Raw genomic sequence first — 20,906 nt, 5'->3', positions numbered from 1 at the left:
GTGTTGGGGATGCTGATGCCGCTGCTGGTGTTGGGGAGGTGGATGCTCGTGCTGGTGTTGGGGATGCTGGTGTCGGTGCTGGTGTTGGGGAGGCAGATACTGGTGCTGGTGTTGGGGAGGCGGATGCTGGTGCTGGTGTTGGGGAGGGGGTTGCTGGTGCTGGTGTTGGAGATGCTCATGCTGGTGCTGGTATTGGGGATGCTGGTGCTGGTGCTGGTGTTGGGGAGGGGGATGCTGGTGCTGGTGTTGGGGAGGCTCATGCTGGTGTTGGAGATGCTGGTGCTGGTGTTGGGGATGCTGGTGTTGGTGCTGGTGTTGGGAAGGGGGATGCTGGTGCTGGTGTTGGGGAGGCTCATGCTGGTGTTGGAGATGCTGGTGCTGGTGCTGGTGTTGGGGTTGCTGGTGCTGGTGTTGGGGATGCTGGTGCTGGTGCTGGTGTTGGGGAGGGGGATGCTGGTGCTGGTGTTGGGGAGGCTCATGCCGGTGTTGGAGATGCTGGTGCTGGTGCTGGTGTTGGGGATGCTGGTGCTGGTGCTGGTGTTGGGGTTGCTGGTGCTGGTGTTGGGGATGCTGGTGCTGGTGCTGGTGTTGGGGAGGGGGATGCTGGTGCTGGTGTTGGGGAGGCTCATGCTGGTGTTGGAGATGCTGGTGCTGGTGCTGGTGTTGGGGATGCTGGTGCTGGTGCTGGTGTTGGGAAGGGGGATGCTGGTGCTGGTGTTGGGGAGGCTCATGCTGGTGTTGGAGATGCTGGTGCTGGTGCTGGTGTTGGGGATGCTGGTGCTGGTGCTGGTGTTGGGGTTGCTGGTGCTGGTGTTGGGGATGCTGGTGCTGGTGCTGGTGTTGGGGAGGGGGATGATGGTGCTGGTGTTGGGGAGGCTCATGCCGGTGTTGGAGATGCTGGTGCTGGTGCTGGTGTTGGGGATGCTGGTGCCGGTGCTGGTGTTGGGGTTGCTGGTGCTGGTGTTGGGGATGCTGGTGCTGGTGCTGGTGTTGGGGTTGCTGGTGCTGGTGTTGGGGATGCTGGTGCTGGTGCTGGTGTTGGGGAGGGGGATGCTGGTGCTGGTGTTGGGGAGGCTCATGCTGGTGTTGGAGATGCTGGTGCTGGTGCTGGTGTTGGGGATGCTGGTGCTGGTGCTGGTGTTGGGAAGGGGGTTGCTGGTGCTGGTGTTGGAGATGCTCATGCTGGTGCTGGTGTTGGGGATGCTGGTGCTGGTGCTGGTGTTGGGGAGGCGGATGCTGGTGCTGGTGTTGGGGATGCTGGTGCTGGTGTTGGAGATGCTGGTGCCGGTGCTGGTGTTGGGGATGCTGGTGCCGGTGCTGGTGTTGGGGAGGCAGATGCTGGTGCTGGTGTTGGGGAGGGGGTTGCTGGTGCAGGTGTTGGAGATGCTGGTGCCGCTGCTGGTGTTGGGGAGGCGGATGCTGGTGCTGGTGTTGGGGAGGGGGTTGCTGGTGCTGGTGTTGGGGATGCTGGTGCTGGTGCTGGTGTTGGAGATGCTGGTGCTGGTGCTGGTGTTGGGGAGGGGGTTGCTGGTGCTGGTGTTGGGGAGGCGGATGCTGGTGCTGGTGTTGGAGATGCTCATGCTGGTGCTGGTATTGGGGATGCTGGTGCTGGTGCTGGTGTTGGGGAGGCGGATGCTGGTGCTGGTGTTGGGGAGGCTCATGCTGGTGTTGGAGATGCTGGTGCTGGTGCTGGTGTTGGGGATGCTGGTGCTGGTGCTGGTGTTGGGGAGGCGGATGCTGGTGCTGGTGTTGGGGAGGCTCATGCTGGTGTTGGAGATGCTGGTGCTGGTGCTGGTGTTGGAGATGCTGGTGCTGGTGCTGGTGCTGGTGTTGGGGATGCTGGTGCTGGTGTTGGGGAGGCAGATGCTGGTGCTGGTGTTCGGGATGCTGGTGCTGGTGCTGGTGTTGGAGATGCTGGTGCTGGTGCTGGTGTTGGTGTTGGGGAGGGGGTTGCTGGTGCTGGTGTTGGGGATGCTGGTGCTGGTGCTGGTGTTGGGGAGGGGGTTGCTGGTGCTGGTGTTGGGTATGCTGGTAACGGTGCTGGTGTTGGGGAGGGGGTTGCTTGTGCTGGTGTTGGGGATGCTGGTGCTGGTGTTGGGGAGGTGGATGCTGGTGTTGGGGAGGTGGATGCTGGTGCTGGTGTTGGGGATGCTGGTGCTGGTGTTGGGGAGGTGGGTGCTGGTGCCAGTGCTGGTGTTGGGGAGGCAGGTGCCGGTGTTGGGGAAGCAGGTGCTGGTGCTGGTGTTGGGGGGGGATGCTGGTGGTGGTGCTGCTGATGCCTCTGTGAAACAGGAAAGAGCGGGTCCACGGTGGCTCCTCACTCACTGGCGGCTGCCCTGCCTCACACGGCAAGAGAACCGTCCGCACCGCCCCCGATGCCCTGCCCTCTGGGTCAGGCCCATGAGATGCAGGTTTATACCCAGTTGCTGTTAGGGTTTGTCAGGGGCCAGATCCTGGCCTAGACGGTCACTGGGCCAGCAGGACTCCAGGGGTCGGGGCCTCCAGGCCTGGACCTGGCGCCCGTGGTGTCCAGAGGGGAAGGGCGGCCTTGGGGGCGTGACACTGCTCTGGTCCTGGGAGCGAGGCGCGGAGCCCCAACAAGGCCGAGTCCGGTGGGTGTGGCTTAAACAGACGGCCGTGGCGTCTCCCGCACGGCTGGGTTTGCGGAATAAGGCCCAGCCAGCTCAGGCACAGGGCCATGGACACCTGCGGCGACTGCTCTGGTTTTATTGGGGGTGTGTTGGGGGGTGCGACCAGCTCACAAACATTCCCTTTTCTTGCGGCGAGCAGGCTGGGTGCCGGGTGGAAGCGTTGCCAGTGGAGCTGGGGCAGCGCTTCCTGCACTGGGGTTTCTTCCCTCTCCGTCTGCGAGGGACTTGAACCGGCCAGGGTACCGCCGTGGGACACCAGCTCCCCGGCCAAGGAGGACAGAGAATCCTGGAAGGAAGTGTTTTCCAGAAAGCAGGTGGTCTGATGGAGAAGGCCGTCCTTGGGAAGGCGGGCAGTGGGGGCCACTTCCAGCCAGGCAACGTCCTGTCTGCTGCCCTGGGAGGGGGTCAAGGTGCTGCCCTGTGAGTCGTCACGGAGCCGTGTCCCTCCTGCCCCCGCTGAAACCTCGCAGGTGGCAGGGGACTACAGAGACCTCCTGATCTCCCGGACCCTCCGAGCCCCGGTGGGCCGCGCATCTGCGGAGAGGAAGCCTCCAAGGGGCCGGCCGCATCTGGGGGGAGGGTAAGGGGGGCCTCTGGGCATCTGGCCACCATGGAGTGAAGGTTTCAGTCCGGCCCTGCCACCCCTGTGCCGGCTGGGCCTCCCTCTGAATGGTGAGGTTGGGGTGCAGATGGCATCTCTGCAGATGGTGTCAGCAGCACCCGCCTCCCCAACACCAGCACCAGCACCAGCACCCGCCTCCCCAACACCAGCACCCGCATCCCCAACACCAGCACCGGCACCCCCCTCCACAGCAGGGGTGGCTGCTGGCTCAGCCCCGAGTCCTCTCCGTGGGTCCCTCTTAGGCTCCTGGACTCCACCCCAGTTGCCTCCAGGGCCTGGCAGGCGCCCTCGTCAGGAGCGGGTGCTGGGACAGGAACCTGCGCCCACAGCAGCGGGAAGACTGTAGGCCACAGGGACAAGGCGCCACCTGCACGCCAAGGAGCGAGGCCTCGGGAGGAACCAGCCCAGCCTGCACCTTGAGCCTGGACTTCCAGCCTCCGGAGCTGGGGGACAAGGAGCTTGCCGTTTCAGTGGAGCAGGCTCTGGGGCTCTGCTGCGGCAGCCCCGGCAGACAGACTGGTTCGACCGCCCGCCTGCCTCTGTCCCAGGCCGCTGGCGGGGACCACGGCAGAGACCGTGCACACGGGTGACACCTCTCATGCCCGTCTGTCACGTCACAGAAGCTGGAGGGCGCTCACCCTGGCACCTGTTCCAGGACGCCTCCCCACCCCAGGTGTGTCTGCGGGGCGGCTGGCTGCCAGGGAGCCCTCTGTGACCTCGCCGCCCCGGCCGGAACCCCAGAACACGGGGGCCGGGCAGGCTCCCCCCGACCGGCCCGCAGCGCCGCCATGCCCCGCTTCCCCAACCCGCTGCTCAGACACCTGGCCGCCAGAAGCCCCTTGGACGGCCACAAGCGGAAGCAGTGCCTGCAGTACCTGAGGACCCTGCGCGCCCTGCAGTACGACGGCTTCACCACCGTGTACCTGGGCGAGACCGAGGTCTCCGAGAGCCTGGTCACCGGGGAGGAGCCCAGCCAGGGCCGCCTGCCGCCGGGCCCCGCCTGGTGCGTCGTGCACGCGGGCGGTGTCCAGGGCTGGGTGCCCTGGCGCCACCGGCTGTTCCTGAGGGACGAGCTGTGCGTCCGGCGGGACGACGGGCTGTTCCCGGAGTTCTGCGACGCGGTGAGGAAGGCCTACGGCAAGTGCGCCATCGTGGTCAAGGAGCGGCGGCGGCAGCAGGACGCGGCTCGGCCGAGGGAGGACCGGGAGCCCGAGGCCAGGGCCCGCGCCCCTTCGGTCATCCCGCTCAGGAGCATTGAGTGCCGCCTGGAGGTGGCCAGGTCCTGCGGCCACGAGCTGCTCGCCCTGCCCCCCCTGTCCGTCTACCTGAGCCCCCTGGACGCGGCCTGGTCCTCGCTGAAGTGGTTCATCATCAACAGCCGGCGGGAGTTCTGCCTGCAGTCCATCGGCGGCATCTACTCCTACCAGTACATCCTCCTGGGTGACCTGATCGGCAGGGGCATCGAGAGGGTCACCCCGAGCAAGTGGAGGGCCCTGGTCAGCAAAGTGCGGAGGTGGGAGAACTACTACCTGGGGAAGTTTTCTTAAGGGGACCCCCCCAACCCCGAGACAGGCGGTCGGCCGAGCTAGGGGGCGTGGTCTTCCCCACCTGACGCCCCTGCGCTGGGCCCCACGAGGACCGCTGCGGCCAAGGACACGACAGCGACCCCCAGGCGGGCCGCGAGGGCCGGGCGCTGCCGTTCATTAAAGCTTCTTGGTCCGGCAGGGGTCTCGGCCTCCGTCTGGCTGAGGCGATGCCGAGGGCGACCACAGGGGGGTGGTTCGGGCCCGCCCAGCACACTTGAGCTTGGTGGGGAGCAGGGTGAGCGACACTGAGGGTGTGTGGTGCAAATCCAGGTCTCAGACAGAAAGAGAATCAGGCGTGCGGTCCCCCCAAAAGTTAACATTCAGCAGGGGGTCAGCGCCCCCAAGTCCTCCACAGGGAGCCAGCGGGCCATCTGCACAGACGTGACCCGGACAGTGGCTAGACAGGCCCTGCCCGTCCCGCTGCCTGAAGGCGAGGTGGTGGAGGGGGCACGAGGGCCCCCAAGAAGGTGACACCCCGTCCAGACAGTGATTGATTCAGGGGGCACTAGGTGGGTGAATGGGTGGTGTGGGCGGGGGTCTGCAGACCCCACCTACCCGGCCCGTGTCCCACCCCAGCTCCAAGACCCCCAGCCAGCCTGGCATCCTGGGCTCCAGCACTGGGGCCCCCCGCCAGCTGGGACCGGAGCACCCAGTTCAGGTTTGGGGCAGCCGCTCATGCAGGTCGTGAGGGTCAGGGCAGCAGTTTCCACTTTTACAGAAAAAGCCCTGCTTCCGATTAAACGTGAAGTTCGCTCTCATGTGTACATGTTCGGGCAGCGGTTTTACCACGGAAGTCAGCGTAATGAGGTGTCAGACGTGACTCACCAAAACGTCCCCCCGGTCCTAACAGACTTCCCCACACACGAGATCGGGGGGCGGGTCCCTGCCAGCCAAGCCCAGGGGCCTCGGCCCCTTTGCCCGCCTCCCCGCCCTGCTTCCCTGTGGGACCCCCTGCACAGCTCAGAAAGACAAATACCACATGATCTCACCTTCAACAGGAACCTAAACAACAACACAAAGAGACAAGCAAAATATAACCACAGACACCGAAATAGAGGACAGGCTGAGAGTGACCAGAGGGGAGGGAATTTCAGGGGAGAATGGGAAGGGTTTGCAGGAACGAGTATAAAGGACACATGGACAAAAGCTAGGGGGAGGGTGGAAATGGGAGGGAAGTGGGGAGGGCTGGGTGGGTGGGCTGGGATGGGAGTAAAAGAAAATTGTACTGCAACAACAATTAAAATAAAATTTTAAAATTTTTTTTAAAAAGAAAGAAATACTGTGTCTGGTGAAGACGCATATCCGTGCTATTCAGCAGCGACGTGGTGGGCTTCTAAAGCATTTTGTTGTTTGCATTTACCTGGGGCGGGAGCACACCTGCAGAGCCGGTCCCTGAACCAGGGAGCCGGGTGCCTTCGACGGCTGCCCACCCCACCGGACAGCCAGCAGCGCTGCCAGTTTCCCGGGGCCACGGGGACCAAGGGCCGCACTCCCGGTGGCCTGAACGGCGGAAACTCTCTCTCCCCCAGCTCCGGGGCCTGAAGCCCAAGGTCAGGTCCCCCGAATCAGCATCTCTCCCGCCTCTGGCTCCTTGGCCACACCCCTGCCTCCTCCTCTGTGTCAATCTCCCTCTGCCTCTGTCCCGTGAGGGCACCTGTTGATTGCACTTAGCCCCACCCCACCCCGATAACCCAGAATCACCCCCAAATCCTTCATCACACCTGCAGAGATTCTCTGTCCAGACGAGGTCACACTCCCAGGTTTCGGGGATTAGGATCTCTGGGGACCATTACACAGCCGACCCCAGCTGCACGGCCCACCGGCAGGGACCCCTGCGAACAGGACCTGTTGCGGTGTGTCTGTGTGGTCTTTCCATGACCTGTTTCATGAAGGAGGGGCACCCCAAATAAACCCCGGGATTATCCTCTAGAGGGCGGGCCCCTTGTGGTACTGGCTTCCCCGCTGGGGGAGTGTTTTAGGCACCCTCTAGATTATCTGTATCTGGGTACCAGCTGGCGTTGTTGTGAGAGGCTGTGTTTGGCTTCAGCGAATTTTTTTTTGAAGACTCATCTGCCTGTTTCCTGAGGGGTGATTAGGAGCACACCTGCCCGCACCGCACTGAGCGTTCAGCAGTTTCTGACCAAACTTGGCATGACCCCCAGGCCCCACCCTCCCTGTTCACCCGATCTCGACCTGGGTGACTTTGTTTGTTTCTCGGAATGAAAAAGTCTTGAAAGGGAAATGTTTTCTGATGTGCAAGAGCTAAAACAAAAAAACAGAAACAGCAGGAGCACTAAGAGGCAGACAAATCAATGAGTCCAGACACTGTTACACTGTTTAGAGCTGTGGGAAAAAAACCATTTAGACAGGTGCATCCCATCACATGGAAAGTACTTTGAAGGTGACTACAGTTTAAACCTGTAAGAATAAACACACAATTTTTTATAAGTAAATTCCGCTTTGGAGGGTCCCCCTCGCATGTTCCAGAACTTAAATTCCTTCAGGGTGGTGGTAAGACTCCAGCCTCCCCGGTGACTTGGGCCCCCGTGGCGAGGGCCAGGTCCGCTGGGTGTGCGCCCTGCCCAGCATCACCTGGGCTGCACACCTGCCCGGGTCTGTGATCAGCGGCACGGACAGCCACACCTGCTTCATGCGTCTGACCGTCCCCACAGTCTGTGACGCAGGCGCTACGGCCATCCCCATTTCTCAGGGGGGTAAACTGAGGCCCAGGAAGATTCTGGAGCTTGCTCCAGGGCGGAGGGGCCGCGGTTCAAATCCAGGCTCACGGGTACAGTCGTGTTCACACGGCCTCTACCGACCAGCGGCTCGTTGAATGCCCGGGACGACCCCACCGGGTGGGGTCTCTGTCCCCCCCGTTTTACAGACAAGGAAACACGCAGGGGTCCCTGAGGCCACGTGCCAAACCCCGCCCCCAGCCCCGCCCCACCGCCCACGTCTGCAGCCCGGCCCCTGCGTGTGGGCGGACAGAAGCCTCCGCTCTCACAGCTCCGGGTGTGCACACCCGAGCGTGTGACACAAAAGCAGACACACGCACACTCCACCACGGCCCGTTCCAAGGAGCAGAGGCACGCTTGTTACAAAGGTGTTTTATTTTACCCAAGAAAACATGGTTCTTTTAAAAGCACGCAACAGTTCACGTCCTTTTGAGTTAAAGCTGAAGGCTGGAGGTTCGTCTTCTGATATGTCACTGGGCAGCCAGGCATCTCTCCTCCTCCCCCTCGGCTGGAGTCCGGAGCCGGAAGGTCACGTGCAGAGCCTGGGGAACGAGACCCGGCGGTGAGTGGGGGGCAGGCGGGTGGCCGAGGAGGCAGCGCAAGCGAGCTTCTCAGCAGGACGCGGATGCCAAGGGACCCCCGAGCAAACACTGCACGAGGGGCGTGGGCGTCTGCCGCAGGGGCGCAGCGTGGCGAAGACGAGGGTGCACCCCAAGGGACATCGATGCCGTACCTGGAAGTCAGGTCTCACCCTAGAGAGGGGGGGCAGGGTCTTCCTGGTCCCGTCCACGGCAGGGGTTTCACACGGGGACCCCCCCACCCCGTCCCCCAGCCTCAGCTGCAGTGTCAGGTACAACCACAGGTGCTTCTAGTGGGTGCGCTCCCCTGGGAAGGCCTGCAGTGCCCCTGAAACTCTCCCGGGCCTGCCCGCCCCCCACCCAGCGCCCCTGCCCTGGACGAGGGAGGGCCCTGCAGGCTGGGCTCCCGGGCGGGCAGGGCTGGGGGTCAGGACCGGCCTCAGCCCCGAGGGATGGAACTCGCTGACCCGCCGCCCGAGCCCCGTGCGCCCCGCACTTGCGAAGCCGGTACCTGCAGGCTTCCCCTCAGTCGTCCTTCTTCTCCGCCTGCTTCCTCTTCTCCGCCTGCAGCTGCTGCCGCTTGGCTTCCAGCCGCTTCCTTTGGTACATCTTGGCCCCGGCAAACGCCAGGCAGAGGATCAGCGTCTTGGCCGCCAAGATGTACAGCAGCAGGGGCACGTGCTCCAGAACCTGAGGGGGAAAGGGGCCGTCTGGGCGGTCTCCGTGCAGCACGCCCCGTGTGCCCACAGCACAGCCCACGGCGCAGCCCACGGCGCAGCCCGCGCTGGGCGAGGACAGGCGAGGTCCCTGTCCCGAGTCGCTGACGGTCTAGTTTCAGCTCCGCCCTCCCGTCCCCTGGCTCCAGGCTCCACGGGAGGCCCACCGGCGGACGGCAAACCTAATAACCCCGACTCCTCGCAGTCTGACTGTGCACTTGGCCAATCCCCCAGGCCCTTGCTTCCAGGCAGTGGCACGGTCCAGCAGAAGGAGCCACGGCCAGGGGACCCAGGACACAGCTGTGCTCTGCCGCCGACAGAGTGGACGGCCCGCGGCGCCACCTGACCGGTCCCAGCTCTGCCTCTTCGCCTTTGAAGGGAGGCTGGGCCGGACCTGCCTTCTGGACTCTGTGCTTCACCGCACACCCCGCAACCTCCTCCGGCTCCCGCCGCGCAGTGGCGCTGGCACCGAAGGTAAAACAAATGCAAAAACAATGCGACAGAACTCGAACCTGGACCAGACACCTAGTCACTGTCCCCGGCACTCCCTGAGGAAGGGACGTGGGGGGCTCCGGCTGCGGCGAAGTCTGGGGAGTGGCCGGGGGCCTGCGCGCTCACTCTCTGCACCCACCAGGGGGCCTGACTATGAACTTCCAGGGGGAACAGCAGCACGCAGGCAAACCCTGCACTAGCCGGGCAGACAGGACTAGCAGGACGTGACCGGTAACCGGGGGCTTGTGGTGTGGCCGCGGAGTCTTCCCAGACAAGGTGGGGGGTGCTCCTGTGGGGTCACCCTCGCGCTCACGGACCCGGCGGGCCTCACCCCAATGGGTTTGTAAAGTAAAACATTAGCTATTGTTATGCTTCCTTCCTGAGTCTGCTTTTTCTTACTCTGAATTCTTACAATCAGGAGAAAGAGCGAACCCGAGCCATCCATGTCTAAACCTATTGTCACCTTCCAGTTCATGCCGGACCGACGGTGAGGCCGCTCCCGGTCACTGCAGGGCGGGGGACGGGCGCATGGGGAGCAGGAGCCGGACGGTCAGGCCCAGGCCGCGCTGGTCTGGAGGGAGAGAGGAGACAGGTCAGTTCGGGCTCCGAGGAGCACCTGCTGGGGAGGCCTTCTCCCACGGAGAGAGGGCGCAAGAGCCGACAGCGAGCTCCGAGTCCGATCTAGAATCCCCTCTAAAAGTGGGGGGCATCGGGGGACGAATGGGACAAGGCAGGGACACTGCCGGAGCACAGGACTCGCTCTGGGGCCGCGCCTGTCACTGTCTTTAGGCTGTGCCACGCACCCCAAGACTCGGGAGGCTGCCGCTCTGGACGAGGACTCTACGTGCTCTGGTGGGTGGCTTCCCTCTCGGCGGGGCCTCGGTCCATCTGTGAATGAAGACACGGGGGGTCAGCTAGACGGGGGGCTCAGGGCCCCCACTCCTGAAGCGTGGAGACTCCAACGCGGCAAGCAGAGCCTCGCTCCAGGGCGCGCAGCCGCCGGGGCACAGAGGAGCTCAGTCTGCACTCCAGCCCCCCGGGGGACGGCCCAGTCTCCGTCCGCGGCAGAGACCCGGCACAGGTAGCCTGGTGACACGGCCAGGGCTCCCCGCAGTGGGACCGGGACTCGGCCCTGCCCACAGCCCCTAGTCCTGTCCTGATGCCGGTGGTGAGGGGGTCTTCTTTCATGCGCTCGCAGTTCAAACTCGGAAAAGCGGCAGGAAGTCACGCAGGCCTTCAGGATGGCACGAGTAAGGTGAACTTCAGGGACAATGTCTCAAAATCACTTTCCCTGACGAAAGCATCTCCATAGAAAAAGTTCATGCCTCATCTACTCAAGGTCGCGGTATCTTGAAAACAAGCTGGCAGCTGGCACAAGATAGTCAAGTTTTCCCTGTGACTTCCTCAAGGTCAGATAAGCTCACGGTAGGAGTCCACGGCCCCAGATCTGTGTGATGTGAGGGCCCGGCACGCCTCTCCTTCCTGTCGGCCTCTAGGGGGCAGCAGAGTCTGACCCGAGGGAACACGCCCCAAACGAGCGTGTTATGTGACCTGCTGCTATAATTTCCACTTTGCCTGACCTCTCAGAGTCCCGGGGATTAGCCGGGGTGTGTATTAAAATAAAATGGTTACGGTCGTGTGAAGTTTATTTTTACACCCCCTTTAATTGAGTTGCGTACAAACAGAGTAGGAGAGTTCAGCTGTTTCTCCCTACATACCTAAGGAACTGATGGAAGACATTGATTCCCAAGGTCAAGGACAACACACAAGTCCAAAACACTCACAGGAGGAAATACATGGGAAAGGACGCCCAGGGGTCTGGCCCTCCGGCCGACACGTACGGTTGGTCCTCACGGAACACGGTCTATGGGTTCTGCCACGTGAAGCGAAGCAACATACAATGAGACCAGTTTGACAAGAGGCTCGATGATACAAGTAAGAATTAGGTTCCTACAACATCTCATCAAGGTTACAATGAGAAAACACGAGCAGAACAACCTTGTGGGAGGGTCTGCGGTACTACGGTGACGAGTGGGGTGACGCTGCACAAGTCACGTGGCCTCTCGTGCGCCTCCGCTCCCTCACCTGTGACGTCTCCCCCGAGACAGGACAGTGCACACTAAGCTCACGCTCAGCACATGCGTGGAAAGGACCGAATAAAGAGCAACCCTCACAGTTGCGACAGACGCATCTCCTTCCTTCCACTACTGGCCGAGCCGAACAAATAACAGGTGGCCTCCAGGGCAAGAGGCAGCCACTGAGGACAGCAGGCAGGGCGCACGGAGCTGGAGGGCTAGGAGAATGGGCATCTGGACCCAAGTCTTGGTGGCACCCAGGGCAGGACGTGTGCCTAAAGCGTCCTAAACCTCTGTGCCCCCGAGCACCCTCCTTTTTAAAATCAGACTCTGGAGAACGCTTTCGCAGCTCTGGAGTTTGGAAGTCTCCACCCTCTCGGGTATCCCAGACTCGGACTGCAACAACACACCGGCGGCTGCCCGGCCTGCATCCCTGGAGCCATCAAGTTCAAGCTCCTTGGGAAGGAGACATTGAACGTCAACCTGCAGACAGTGGAAGGGGCCTGGTGGGGGGGGGACCAGAGGGTGGATCAGTGAGGCGCCCTCTCACCACGCCTCCAATTATAGGCTCCCTGGCTCCCCGGTTACAGGCTCCAGCTCTGCCACTGGTCTGCAGCTGCCGGCAGGACTTAGGCTGATGAGAGCCCAGAGAGCTAAAAATAGCAGCAGGCTGTCTGCCCCCTGCCTTGGACACACCTCCTGCGAAATTAGAAGTGGGAGGCAGTTGGTGTCTGAGGGGGAACCACGAGGCCAACAACCGGGGGCAGTTCTGAGGCACAAAATCAACCAGAGGGCAGGAAATTTTCAGCTTCCCCTGGAACAATTCACTCTTAGATGAATACTAGAAAATAATGGCTTAGATAGAAATAGCTCTATTTCCTTTCCTGCAAAAAAATCCCGATATTTTTCTTTGCCAGATTTCTCAAAAAAACAGAAGAGCCATTTGCTGATAAAGCAACACGGACCACATAGGACCCGTCATCGACTTTCCCTTCCAGGCGCACTTAGCGATTCAAGAGCGTCTCTCCCTCCCGGCGTCTCAACTCCTGCAAGGCATTCATCAGGCTGCGACCTCAGTCCGAGCTTTCCGAAGCTGTTCTCGGTCCCATCTCTGCCCTTTCCACCAAACTCTCACCCAATCACCTGAAGTAGGTGCGGGGAGGAGGGGGTCCCAGGTGGACCCCTTGGGCATCCCTTGATGGACCTCGGAGCCCCACCCCTGGGCCAGCCCGGGTTCTCCGCGCCAGGGGGCTGGGTCTCAGAGGGCCTGTCGCCAGGTTATGGCTGAAACAACCTGGCATGCTCTATAATCCGGCCACGGTCCTCTCGTGCCCGACATGTGGGGAGCAACACCTGCCCCGCCCATATCCGAGGATGAGGACCACAGGCGGCCACTGCTTCCCCCACCCTTCCACGGAACAGGGCGCCCAGAGCATTCGCCCGCCCCCCAAACCCTTCAGCCTCTGGCCAGCACCCACTACGGGCCCCTCCCGGGCGGCGCGCCAGCCTAAAGACACCGCCCCCAGCCCGGGTCGGCGGACTACGCGGCGCCGGAGGGCCCTGCCAGGTAGGCAGGCGGCTGGGGTCCTTGGATGCCATCACCCCCCAGTTCCTACCCGGGAGCCGGCGCCGCGCGGCCGGGGGCCGACTGGCGGGCCTTCCAGAGAAGGTGCGAACGCAAGGTCGGCCGCCGGACACCCCAGCGCCCCCCAGAGCCCTCGGGATTCGGGACAGAACCCGCTGACTCAGGCGTCACCCACTTACGCTCCGAGCCGCAGAAGCTGTGTGCCCCGTGGGGAGGCCAAGCAGGGATCCCGCAGCGCGGCAGGAAAACTACATGTCCCGAAATGCACCGCTCCGCGCGCCGGCGCAGCGGCCCCAGCCGCCAGGTGCGTGGGCGGAGCACTACTCGCGCCGGCGCAGTAGGCCCACCACAGGCTCGGCGTCGCTGGCCTGTGGCCTGCTCTCCTTCAAAACTTAGCTGACGCTAAGGGCGGTGGCCGCGGAGCAGGGCGTCGCGGGTCCCTTCTGCCCCCAGTGGTGCCTCATTCCCTGTGTGCTCCTCGCTACAGTGGGCGACGAAGGACCCTGGGGTCCCCCGGTAGTTTCCAAGTTTAGCAGCAATGCACTCAATTTCCTTTGGGACGGTGGTGGTGGGTTTCCCCCCACTCCCCATGTCGGGTTCCCAGATTCTCGCGTGCAGAGCCGGAGCACACTGAGTCCTGGCCCGTGCGAGCGCGCCCCAACCCGGACACCTGGGTGACGGAGGGAAGGCCCGAACCCAGCTCTTCCTTCCGTGGCTGGACACTGATGCACGGGGAGAGAGACTGGGGCACGCACGTGTAGAGAAGCAGTGTCAGCGTCTAGAGCACAGGGGGCAGGCACCATGCGGGCGGAATCCGGCCCTCCGCCTTGTTTTACCCAATCTTGGGGCACCTTGTTTCTACCCTGAGGCAGCACGGAGCTCCTTGCCCCTAGTTAAATAGTTACATTTACACAGTCCCAAAATTACACTCGGCCCTTTGAAGGCAACCAGGAGGCTGATGTGGCCCCAGGTGAAAATGAGTCTGACACCCATGGAAAACCAGGCAGTTGGACTGCAGGTCCACCAGGACTGTGTGCATGGTGATGAGGTGCAAACGTTAGGAGTGCCTAAGGAAGGGTATGGAGACAGCAACAAAACTGCTCAGCTCTAATCACTTTGAGGCTCGTATCTAATAACAAGCGTACAAAGGACATAGCACAGTCACCACCATTTCACAGACGGAAAAAAGTAGACATGGGGAGATTAAGGTAACTTGTCCAGGATTTACAGCCAGCGAGGATCCAGCTTTGTCAGGGCAACCAGCTTCCTTACCAAACTGCTTCTGACCCCTCTGGAGTAAGTGGGACAAGGGTCTTCCAGAGCCTGCAGATCAAGCAGAGGGAACTCTAGGAGCAAACTGGGTGGAAAAGAAAAGCCACTTGAGTGAACCGGCATGTTTAGTTTCGGAAGCCTGGAAATTGGCCAGCCTGGGCGTGGTGGGGACTGAGGCCAGAGGGGCAAAGCAGGGCAGGTGGTCCCCACAGCCAGACACCCAGCATTCTTGTAAGGGTTCCCCGAACTTCTCCCATCTCCCCAAAGTCGGGTGATAGCCATCTACTCTGTGTTGGGAACACACACTCTCCATGACAATGAAATGTACTTATTTTTTTTAAAAAGTAGATTCCCGCCCTGGCTGGCGTAGCTCAGTGGACTGAGCTCGGGGTGTGAACCAAAGCATCACAGGTTCGATTCCCAGTCAGGGTACATGACCCTCAGCAACTGCACATTGATGTTTCTCTCTCTCTCTCTCTCTTTCTCCCTCCCTTCCCTCTCTAAAAATAAATAAATAAATAATCTTTAAAAAAAAGATTGAGTTTACAAATACTATTTTAAAAAAAGTAGATTCCCTGCCCCCCACTTTGTTTCATGCATCAAAGATAAACAAAGCCAGACCCTCATGCAGGCATTAAGGATATACTTTATTCCGTAACTCGGACCACAGGGAGGAGGGCCCCGCGTGGACTAGACTGGGCTTTGGTGGGCAGGGGCAACTGGGTGGCGTTTCAAAGGGGGACAGAGCGGGGGGCACTTGAGCAGGATTAAGGAAGTTGGAACTCACAAAAAGCAAGAAGTGGGTCCATCGGAGTGGAGTTTGTTGATAGGCGGTATCTGGAGGGGAGCCGCTCCTTTTTTTTTTTTTTAACACTTTTCTTTAAGATTTCATTTATTTACTTATTTTTAGAGAGAGGGGAAGAGAGGGTGAAAAGGGAGAGAACCATCAGTGTGTGGTTGCCTCTCATGCTCCCCCTACTGGGGACTTTGCACTGTGGCCAGGGTCCCCAGTTGGGAGAGCATAAGGGGCAAGAACCGCTTCTGTCTTGATGAGGAGAGGCCGTGACGCCAGGTCAGAGGGAGGTGACCCACCAGCAGGGAGAGTCCACCTCCTCGAAGGTTGTTGGCATTTCGAAGAGACACGACAGTTCTGGGCAGCGCATCTCAAAGGTGGAGACAAAGGATTTATCATTGCAAGCTTCCTGGAGCAAGCTCCTTTACAGGGGAAGTGGGGGCAGGCTGGTGTGCCTCTCACCAGGGGCTGGCCGGACCAAGCTGGCAGGTTGCCTTTCTCCCGCTGGCACTTTGAAGGGGGCTGGGGTCCTCTTAGGGATGCAGCAAGCACTTTGAAGGGGGCTGGGGTCCTCTTAGGGGTGCAGCACTGAGCAGCCAGAGGCTCTGCTGTTCAAGTTTCTCAATGTGGCAAGAGGGCCCAGAGGCGCCTGGCCAGAGTTTGTCAAAGGAGTGCATGTCCGTCACCTGCTGGAAACCTCGCTTCCCTGTCTGGGTCCAGAACCACGGCCTGGGTTCCGTAGCCTGAGTCGCTGCTGTGGGCACCCTGGGATGGATGTTCTGTGTGCACGGCATTCCTGGGTTCCTGATCCGAGGGAAGAAGCCGCTCCGGCCACATCTGCCCTCGGGATATGAATGGCTTCTCCTGACACTGTATCCAGTGCTCCTGGTGGTGATGCTGGAGTGCTCACGGGGACGCAGGGGAGGCCTCACCCCAGTGACAGTGTCCAGGTTCTTGTCAACATGCAAAAAAGTATTCAAGGGCGAGACAGACTCAGTGGAGCACAGTAGGTTATTAAAGTGACAGCACACACTCGGGAAGGAGAGTGTGGGCAGACTCGGAGTGAGGGGGGCGGGGGCAGGGCTGGGTGGAGGGTTTTATTGGCTCTGGGCACAGGGGGGGTAGGCGGCCCCTGGTGGTCTCTGACACTGGGGCGAGGGTGGTCGTCAGCACACTGTGTCTCAGTCCCTCCTCTCTGGACGGTGGCCTGGTGGTCCGGACGGCACAGCAGCTTCCAGACTGCGACGTAGGTCAACACGGCTGCCAACTCCGGCCGAGGCCAGTTTTAATTTGTCTCAAGGACGTCTTACCCCAGGAATCTGGGAGGGGAGCAGCGAGGGGACAGGTGTCCAGCTCTAAACCCATAAACCCCGGAGCACACCTTGAACAAAGGCTCTTCTTTTGAATTTTGTCTTCATGCCCCAAGGCTTGAGGGTCTCCTCACCGCAGAGCTGAGCAGATGGGGAGAAGGGGGAGGGGAAGGGCGGGCCAGGGGCCCCGAGGCTCCAGGAAGCCCCTGCCCAGGCATTGCTCCCGCTGTTGAGTTCCTCCTCCAGGCTCCTCCAAGGGAGTCCAGTGAGACCCCAGTTAGGCCTGCCCCCCACCCCATCCCTCCGTGGCCCACTTTGCGTGGATCTGCGTGGTGACCTTGTGACTGTATGTCATCATGCTGTTTGCGAACCTGACTTTGTCAGTGCCATGGGGTCTAGGCTGGTGAGCCCAGGAGACGATGCCAGATGTTGCTTCTTAAGTGAATGGATGAATCCCCCGATCTGTGGACCGCAGACTCGGCATCTATACGTGAAACAGTCTGACAAAATCACAGGGACCTCCCGGGTGCCGTCCACTCCTCTCCCTCCCCCGCCCCCCGCCCCCCACATGGCCCTGGCACTTTGCTTCCGGTTGGGCTGTGTTTCCACCACTGTGACACCAACTAAAACGACAGTTCCACGGCACGGAAAAGACGTCTTCGGCCCCCAGTCCTGCTCCAAAGAGCAAGCATCCGTCCCCGAGGGAGAGGTGTCCCTGTCTTCGGCGACCAGCCACGTGACACGCAGGACAAGTCCCAGCAGAGGGCGAGGAAGTCGCGTCGGCCGGGCGGTGGCCGTGTGGACGGGCGGCGTGGCACGAGCGTGTCCCCGCGTCTGGGTGTCGGAGGTCGGCTTCCTCGCCCGTCACGGGGATATCTGGAACCCCACCGCGCCCGGGTTCTCGTGGACGGCGGCCCTGGCCTCCTCCAGGTGCGTGGCCTGGCTCTTGTACTTGGCCTGCCAGTCGTCCACGATGTACTGGTGGTAGGGGTCGTTGGAGTGCTCCCGCCGCTTGGACTTGACCGTGCTCACCAGGATGGCCACGACGATGAAGGAGAACATGCCGATCATCACCAGGAGGTACAAGATGACGTAGTAGAAGTTCTCCCCCTCCACCTTGGCCTGAACGGCGTCCTGCTTGGCCGTCATGTTCCTGCGCCAGCTGTCCATGTACGTGACGAAGATCCTCCTGAAGGCGTCCTCCAGCGCCCGCGTCAGGTTGGACGCGGTGGCCATGCTTCCTGCCTGCCGCAGGGTAAAGAGAGAGGAGGACAGGTGAAGCCGGTTTTTAAGGAGGGGTCCTTTCCACGTGCGCCTACATTAAGGGATGCGGGAGGGGCATGCGAGAGAGAAAGAGTTATTTCTTCTCAGCCTGGCCGGTGATGGATGGAGTTCGCAGCTTTTCATGCTTTAAGCTTGTCGTGTGCCTTTTTGCACACGTGACATCTGACCGAAGTTCAGTAAAGGACATGAAACCACACATAGTACGACCCCAATTTACAGGTGTAAATAAATGTCTGTGGGCCTGTGAAAGTGGGAAAAAGGCCGGAAATAAATAGTTCAAAATGTTCATAGTGGGCAATATGCTTAAAGAATTTTTTTCTTGTTTACGCCTTCCTTGTGTTTCAAGTTTTCTCTGATAACCTGGCGTGACTTTGTTTTCAGAGCAATCGGTGACCTCACAGGTCAGCGAGACGCCTTGTTCGTGCGACAGGCACGCGGCCAACACCAGCCGCCCAGAGCAGCGGCTCGGGCACATTCTGTGACTTCCGAGGGCTGTGGGGCGGAAGCTTGCAAAGGGTCACGGGCGGCCTTTGGGGTTCGGGTCACACTCTGTGCTGAGGCCAGGCTGTTCCCAGTCCACCCGAGAGACAGCCAGGTGCGCCCAGGTGTGGAAGAGTGTCTCAGGTGAGAGACACAGGGCCACACCCTGACCCACCGGCTCTCCTCGCCGCCCTCCCCGTCCCTGTCCAGCCACCAGCATCTCTCCCCAGGTGATGCCACACTGCGCGATGCCACACCGGACTCCCCGGAACCCCCTCCTGGGGTCACCCGGCCCCTCTGCCCCGCCCTGCAGGCCATGTGCTCTTTTAAAGAGGGAAACGGCACCACATTGTTCCCTGGATTTAAAAACAACCCAGCGCTCTCCTGTTGTTCCCCAGACCCCAGCCCCGTCAGGGTCCCTGGGCCCCTCTCCGGGTCCCCCGCCCTCCCTGCCCTCCGTCTGGCCACACCGGCCTTGCCCCCCCACCCCCCATCCGTCAACACCATTCTCCTGCTGCGTGACGTCGGTGCATCCTGTTCCCTGGAGCTGGACCACCCCCCCACCAGGCCCTGCTCTTCCCCGGCCACCTCCCCTGCGCCCAGGCCCGTCCCAGCCCAGCTGTCACTGGGCCCCCGCTCTCGGTCAGACCCCTCCCCCATCTTTTCTCCAAGCATCTTCTTATTTCTCCCAGGAGCACCCTTCTCGGTCTGTGGCCACCACGTGTGCATATCGCCGGTGCGTGCCTGTGACCATCGCTCTGTGGTCTCGTCGTTGCCTCTCCCCCGTCCTCTCCAAGGGACAGGGGTTGCGTCACCTGGGGTCCCGAGAGGGGCCGGCACAGAGCCTGGCCCCCCATCGGCCCGCAGTGGATGCTGGACGAACGGATCGAGGGCACTGGCCGGGCAGCAAGGACGGATGCGGGGGGGGGGGGGGGGGGCGGTCCGTGCGTGCATGCTCGGTGTGGTGGTGCATGCCTAGCCACAATGACCCAGGGTGTGCACGGTGGTGACGGGCAGGACCAGCAGGACCCGGAGCCCAGAGAATGGGGCTGGACAGGCGCACGGACGGAGCAGGCAGGCGGAACGGGCACAGGAGGGTGGGCAGGCAGGAGCCCGTGGGCCTGCAGTCCTCCCGTGGGGGAGAGCCCCGACGACTGTCCGCACAGGGGGGTGCCCGGGCCCTGGGGGAGCAGCACCTCCACTCCCAGCGGGTGCCTTTCCCTTCCTCCCGCGGGAAGGGGTGCTTCGGACCTCCGGTCCCCGCCGCCCCCCGGACAAGGGGCTCAGAGGCACTGCAGGACTTTCTCCCTAAATAAACGTGCCTTCCCTACACCTCCCTCGTGGGGAAGCAGCGTGACTAAGGTGACGTTCTGGGCTCCATCACTCAGGGAGCTCTCGGATCCCGCCCCATCGCCCCCCCCAAAGCCAGGCGGGCCGAAAAGGAACCGGACACACAGACACGTTTGCCCCACGGCACGCACCAAGCACATTCCCGAGCCGAGTGGCAGAGACGCGCCTTCCCCCTCAGATAACACGCTTCACCGTGACGGAGTGCGGCCAGGTGGCCTCCGTCCCACTCAGGACCCTCCACCGGCTCCTTCGCCCTCGAAGAGACAAGATCTGCCCACCTGGGGGGAGTTCGCACCAGTCTCATCTTCCAAAGACCCCGCGCCCAGCCCCCGCGCCACGCCAGGCCTGTCCCCTGAAGATGGGGCGGGGGGCCGCCCCCTCCCGTGTCCTCGCCCTCCGCCCCCCTCCGTCCCTCTGCCCCAGCCCTCCCCCACGGCCTCTGCCGTGAAGACACCTGTCCTTCCGCAGCGTGTGGAGCCCCTGCTGCACCCGCCGGACAGAATCCCTCCTGTTCCCAGGGCCAGGGCGAGCACTGGGCTGCGGGCAGAGGCGGCTGGGAAAGCGCCGAGGGCTACGATTACAAACCACGGGGCTGCTGGTGGGTAAGAAGACACCCCCACCCGGGGGTGAGGGTGAGTGTGGGGGGTCCAGACTGAGCCACTGGGGACAGGAGGGGCTGCGTGTCCTTTCCGAGGGGCCGAGGAGGCTGGAGTCACTCCGGGTGTTTTGCTAGTTGGACAGCACGTCTCTGAAGGGACAGCAGCAGGCACCGGGCCACGCGAGGACCCGCCTCGTGTCTGGTTCCCCGGAGAGCGGGCGGCCTGGCGAAGTCCTGAGGGGCTGGGGCTCCTGTGCCCACCGAGCCCCCCAGAGGTCTCCTGCCGGGGTCTGTCAGTGGAGGGGTTCCTTGAGGGGGGGATGGGCGTCAAGGCCCCAGTGTCGCAGGAAAGGACAACAGGACAGGCCACCCTCGCTGCCACCACAATCCTGCGAACGTTCTCACCAAAGCCACCCAGCTGCTTCCCGCCACTTGCGACGCGTCCTGGCGGGTGCTCAGCTGCCGGTGCCTGTCCCTGCAGGGCCCCGGGAGAACTGCGAACGGAGGACAGATGCCGCGGTGACGCTGCACGAGGTCCCCAGGACAGTGAGCTCCAGTTTAAAAGCAGTGGGAACGGACGGGGCCCTTCCAGTGAGCTTGGGGGGAGCGGGGGTGGGGGGCCCAGGAGAGAGGACAGACCCCTGAGGTCGCCTCGGTCTCCCGAGTGACTCTCCCCGAACCGCCTGCGGGAGAAGACAGGCCGTTGCTGCAGGACGGCGGAGCGGGGTGTCTCCTGACTCACCGTACGGATGGTTCTCGTCCCCTCAGAGCCGCTGGCT

The 20,906-nt window shown here is 62.0% G+C and overlaps 3 protein-coding genes across 3 annotated transcripts; 1 reads left to right on the top strand and 2 right to left on the bottom strand.

Annotated features, from left to right (window-relative positions):
* The first annotated feature begins 4,061 nt into the window (after window positions 1-4,061).
* Window positions 4,062-5,177, top strand: FAM243A (family with sequence similarity 243 member A). The gene has a single exon (XM_028503910.2). The coding sequence runs from the start codon at window positions 4,062-4,064 to the stop codon at window positions 4,818-4,820; it is 759 nt and encodes a 252-aa protein (XP_028359711.1). The 3' UTR covers window positions 4,821-5,177.
* A 2,774-nt stretch (window positions 5,178-7,951) lies between these two features.
* On the bottom strand, window positions 7,952-13,202 carry SMIM11A (small integral membrane protein 11A). Its single transcript, XM_028503976.2, has 5 exons — window positions 12,934-13,202; window positions 10,184-10,268; window positions 9,844-9,951; window positions 8,684-8,862; window positions 7,952-8,136 (listed from the first exon to the last, which is right to left on the bottom strand). The coding sequence occupies exons 3-4, from the start codon at window positions 9,853-9,855 to the stop codon at window positions 8,698-8,700; spliced, it is 177 nt and encodes a 58-aa protein (XP_028359777.1). The 5' UTR covers window positions 9,856-9,951; window positions 10,184-10,268; window positions 12,934-13,202; the 3' UTR covers window positions 7,952-8,136; window positions 8,684-8,697.
* Window positions 13,203-17,006: 3,804 nt separating this feature from the next.
* Window positions 17,007-17,695, bottom strand: KCNE2 (potassium voltage-gated channel subfamily E regulatory subunit 2). Its single transcript, XM_028503974.2, has one exon. The coding sequence runs from the start codon at window positions 17,649-17,651 to the stop codon at window positions 17,280-17,282; it is 372 nt and encodes a 123-aa protein (XP_028359775.1). The 5' UTR covers window positions 17,652-17,695; the 3' UTR covers window positions 17,007-17,279.
* Between the last annotated feature and the right edge of the window lie 3,211 nt (window positions 17,696-20,906).

This window comes from Phyllostomus discolor, chromosome 2 (assembly GCF_004126475.2).
Source record: "Phyllostomus discolor isolate MPI-MPIP mPhyDis1 chromosome 2, mPhyDis1.pri.v3, whole genome shotgun sequence".
In the NCBI taxonomy this organism is placed as follows: Eukaryota; Metazoa; Chordata; class Mammalia; order Chiroptera; family Phyllostomidae; genus Phyllostomus; species Phyllostomus discolor.
Note: the sequence above shows the minus strand (reverse complement) of the source record. Positions and strands in the feature narration are given on the sequence as shown.

Excerpts from the sequence above, each read along its gene's own strand:
- FAM243A (XM_028503910.2), top strand. The coding sequence starts at position 4,062 with ATGCCCCGCTTCCCCAACCCGCTGCTCAGACACCTGGCCGCCAGAAGC.
- KCNE2 (XM_028503974.2), bottom strand. The coding sequence starts at position 17,651 with ATGGCCACCGCGTCCAACCTGACGCGGGCGCTGGAGGACGCCTTCAGG.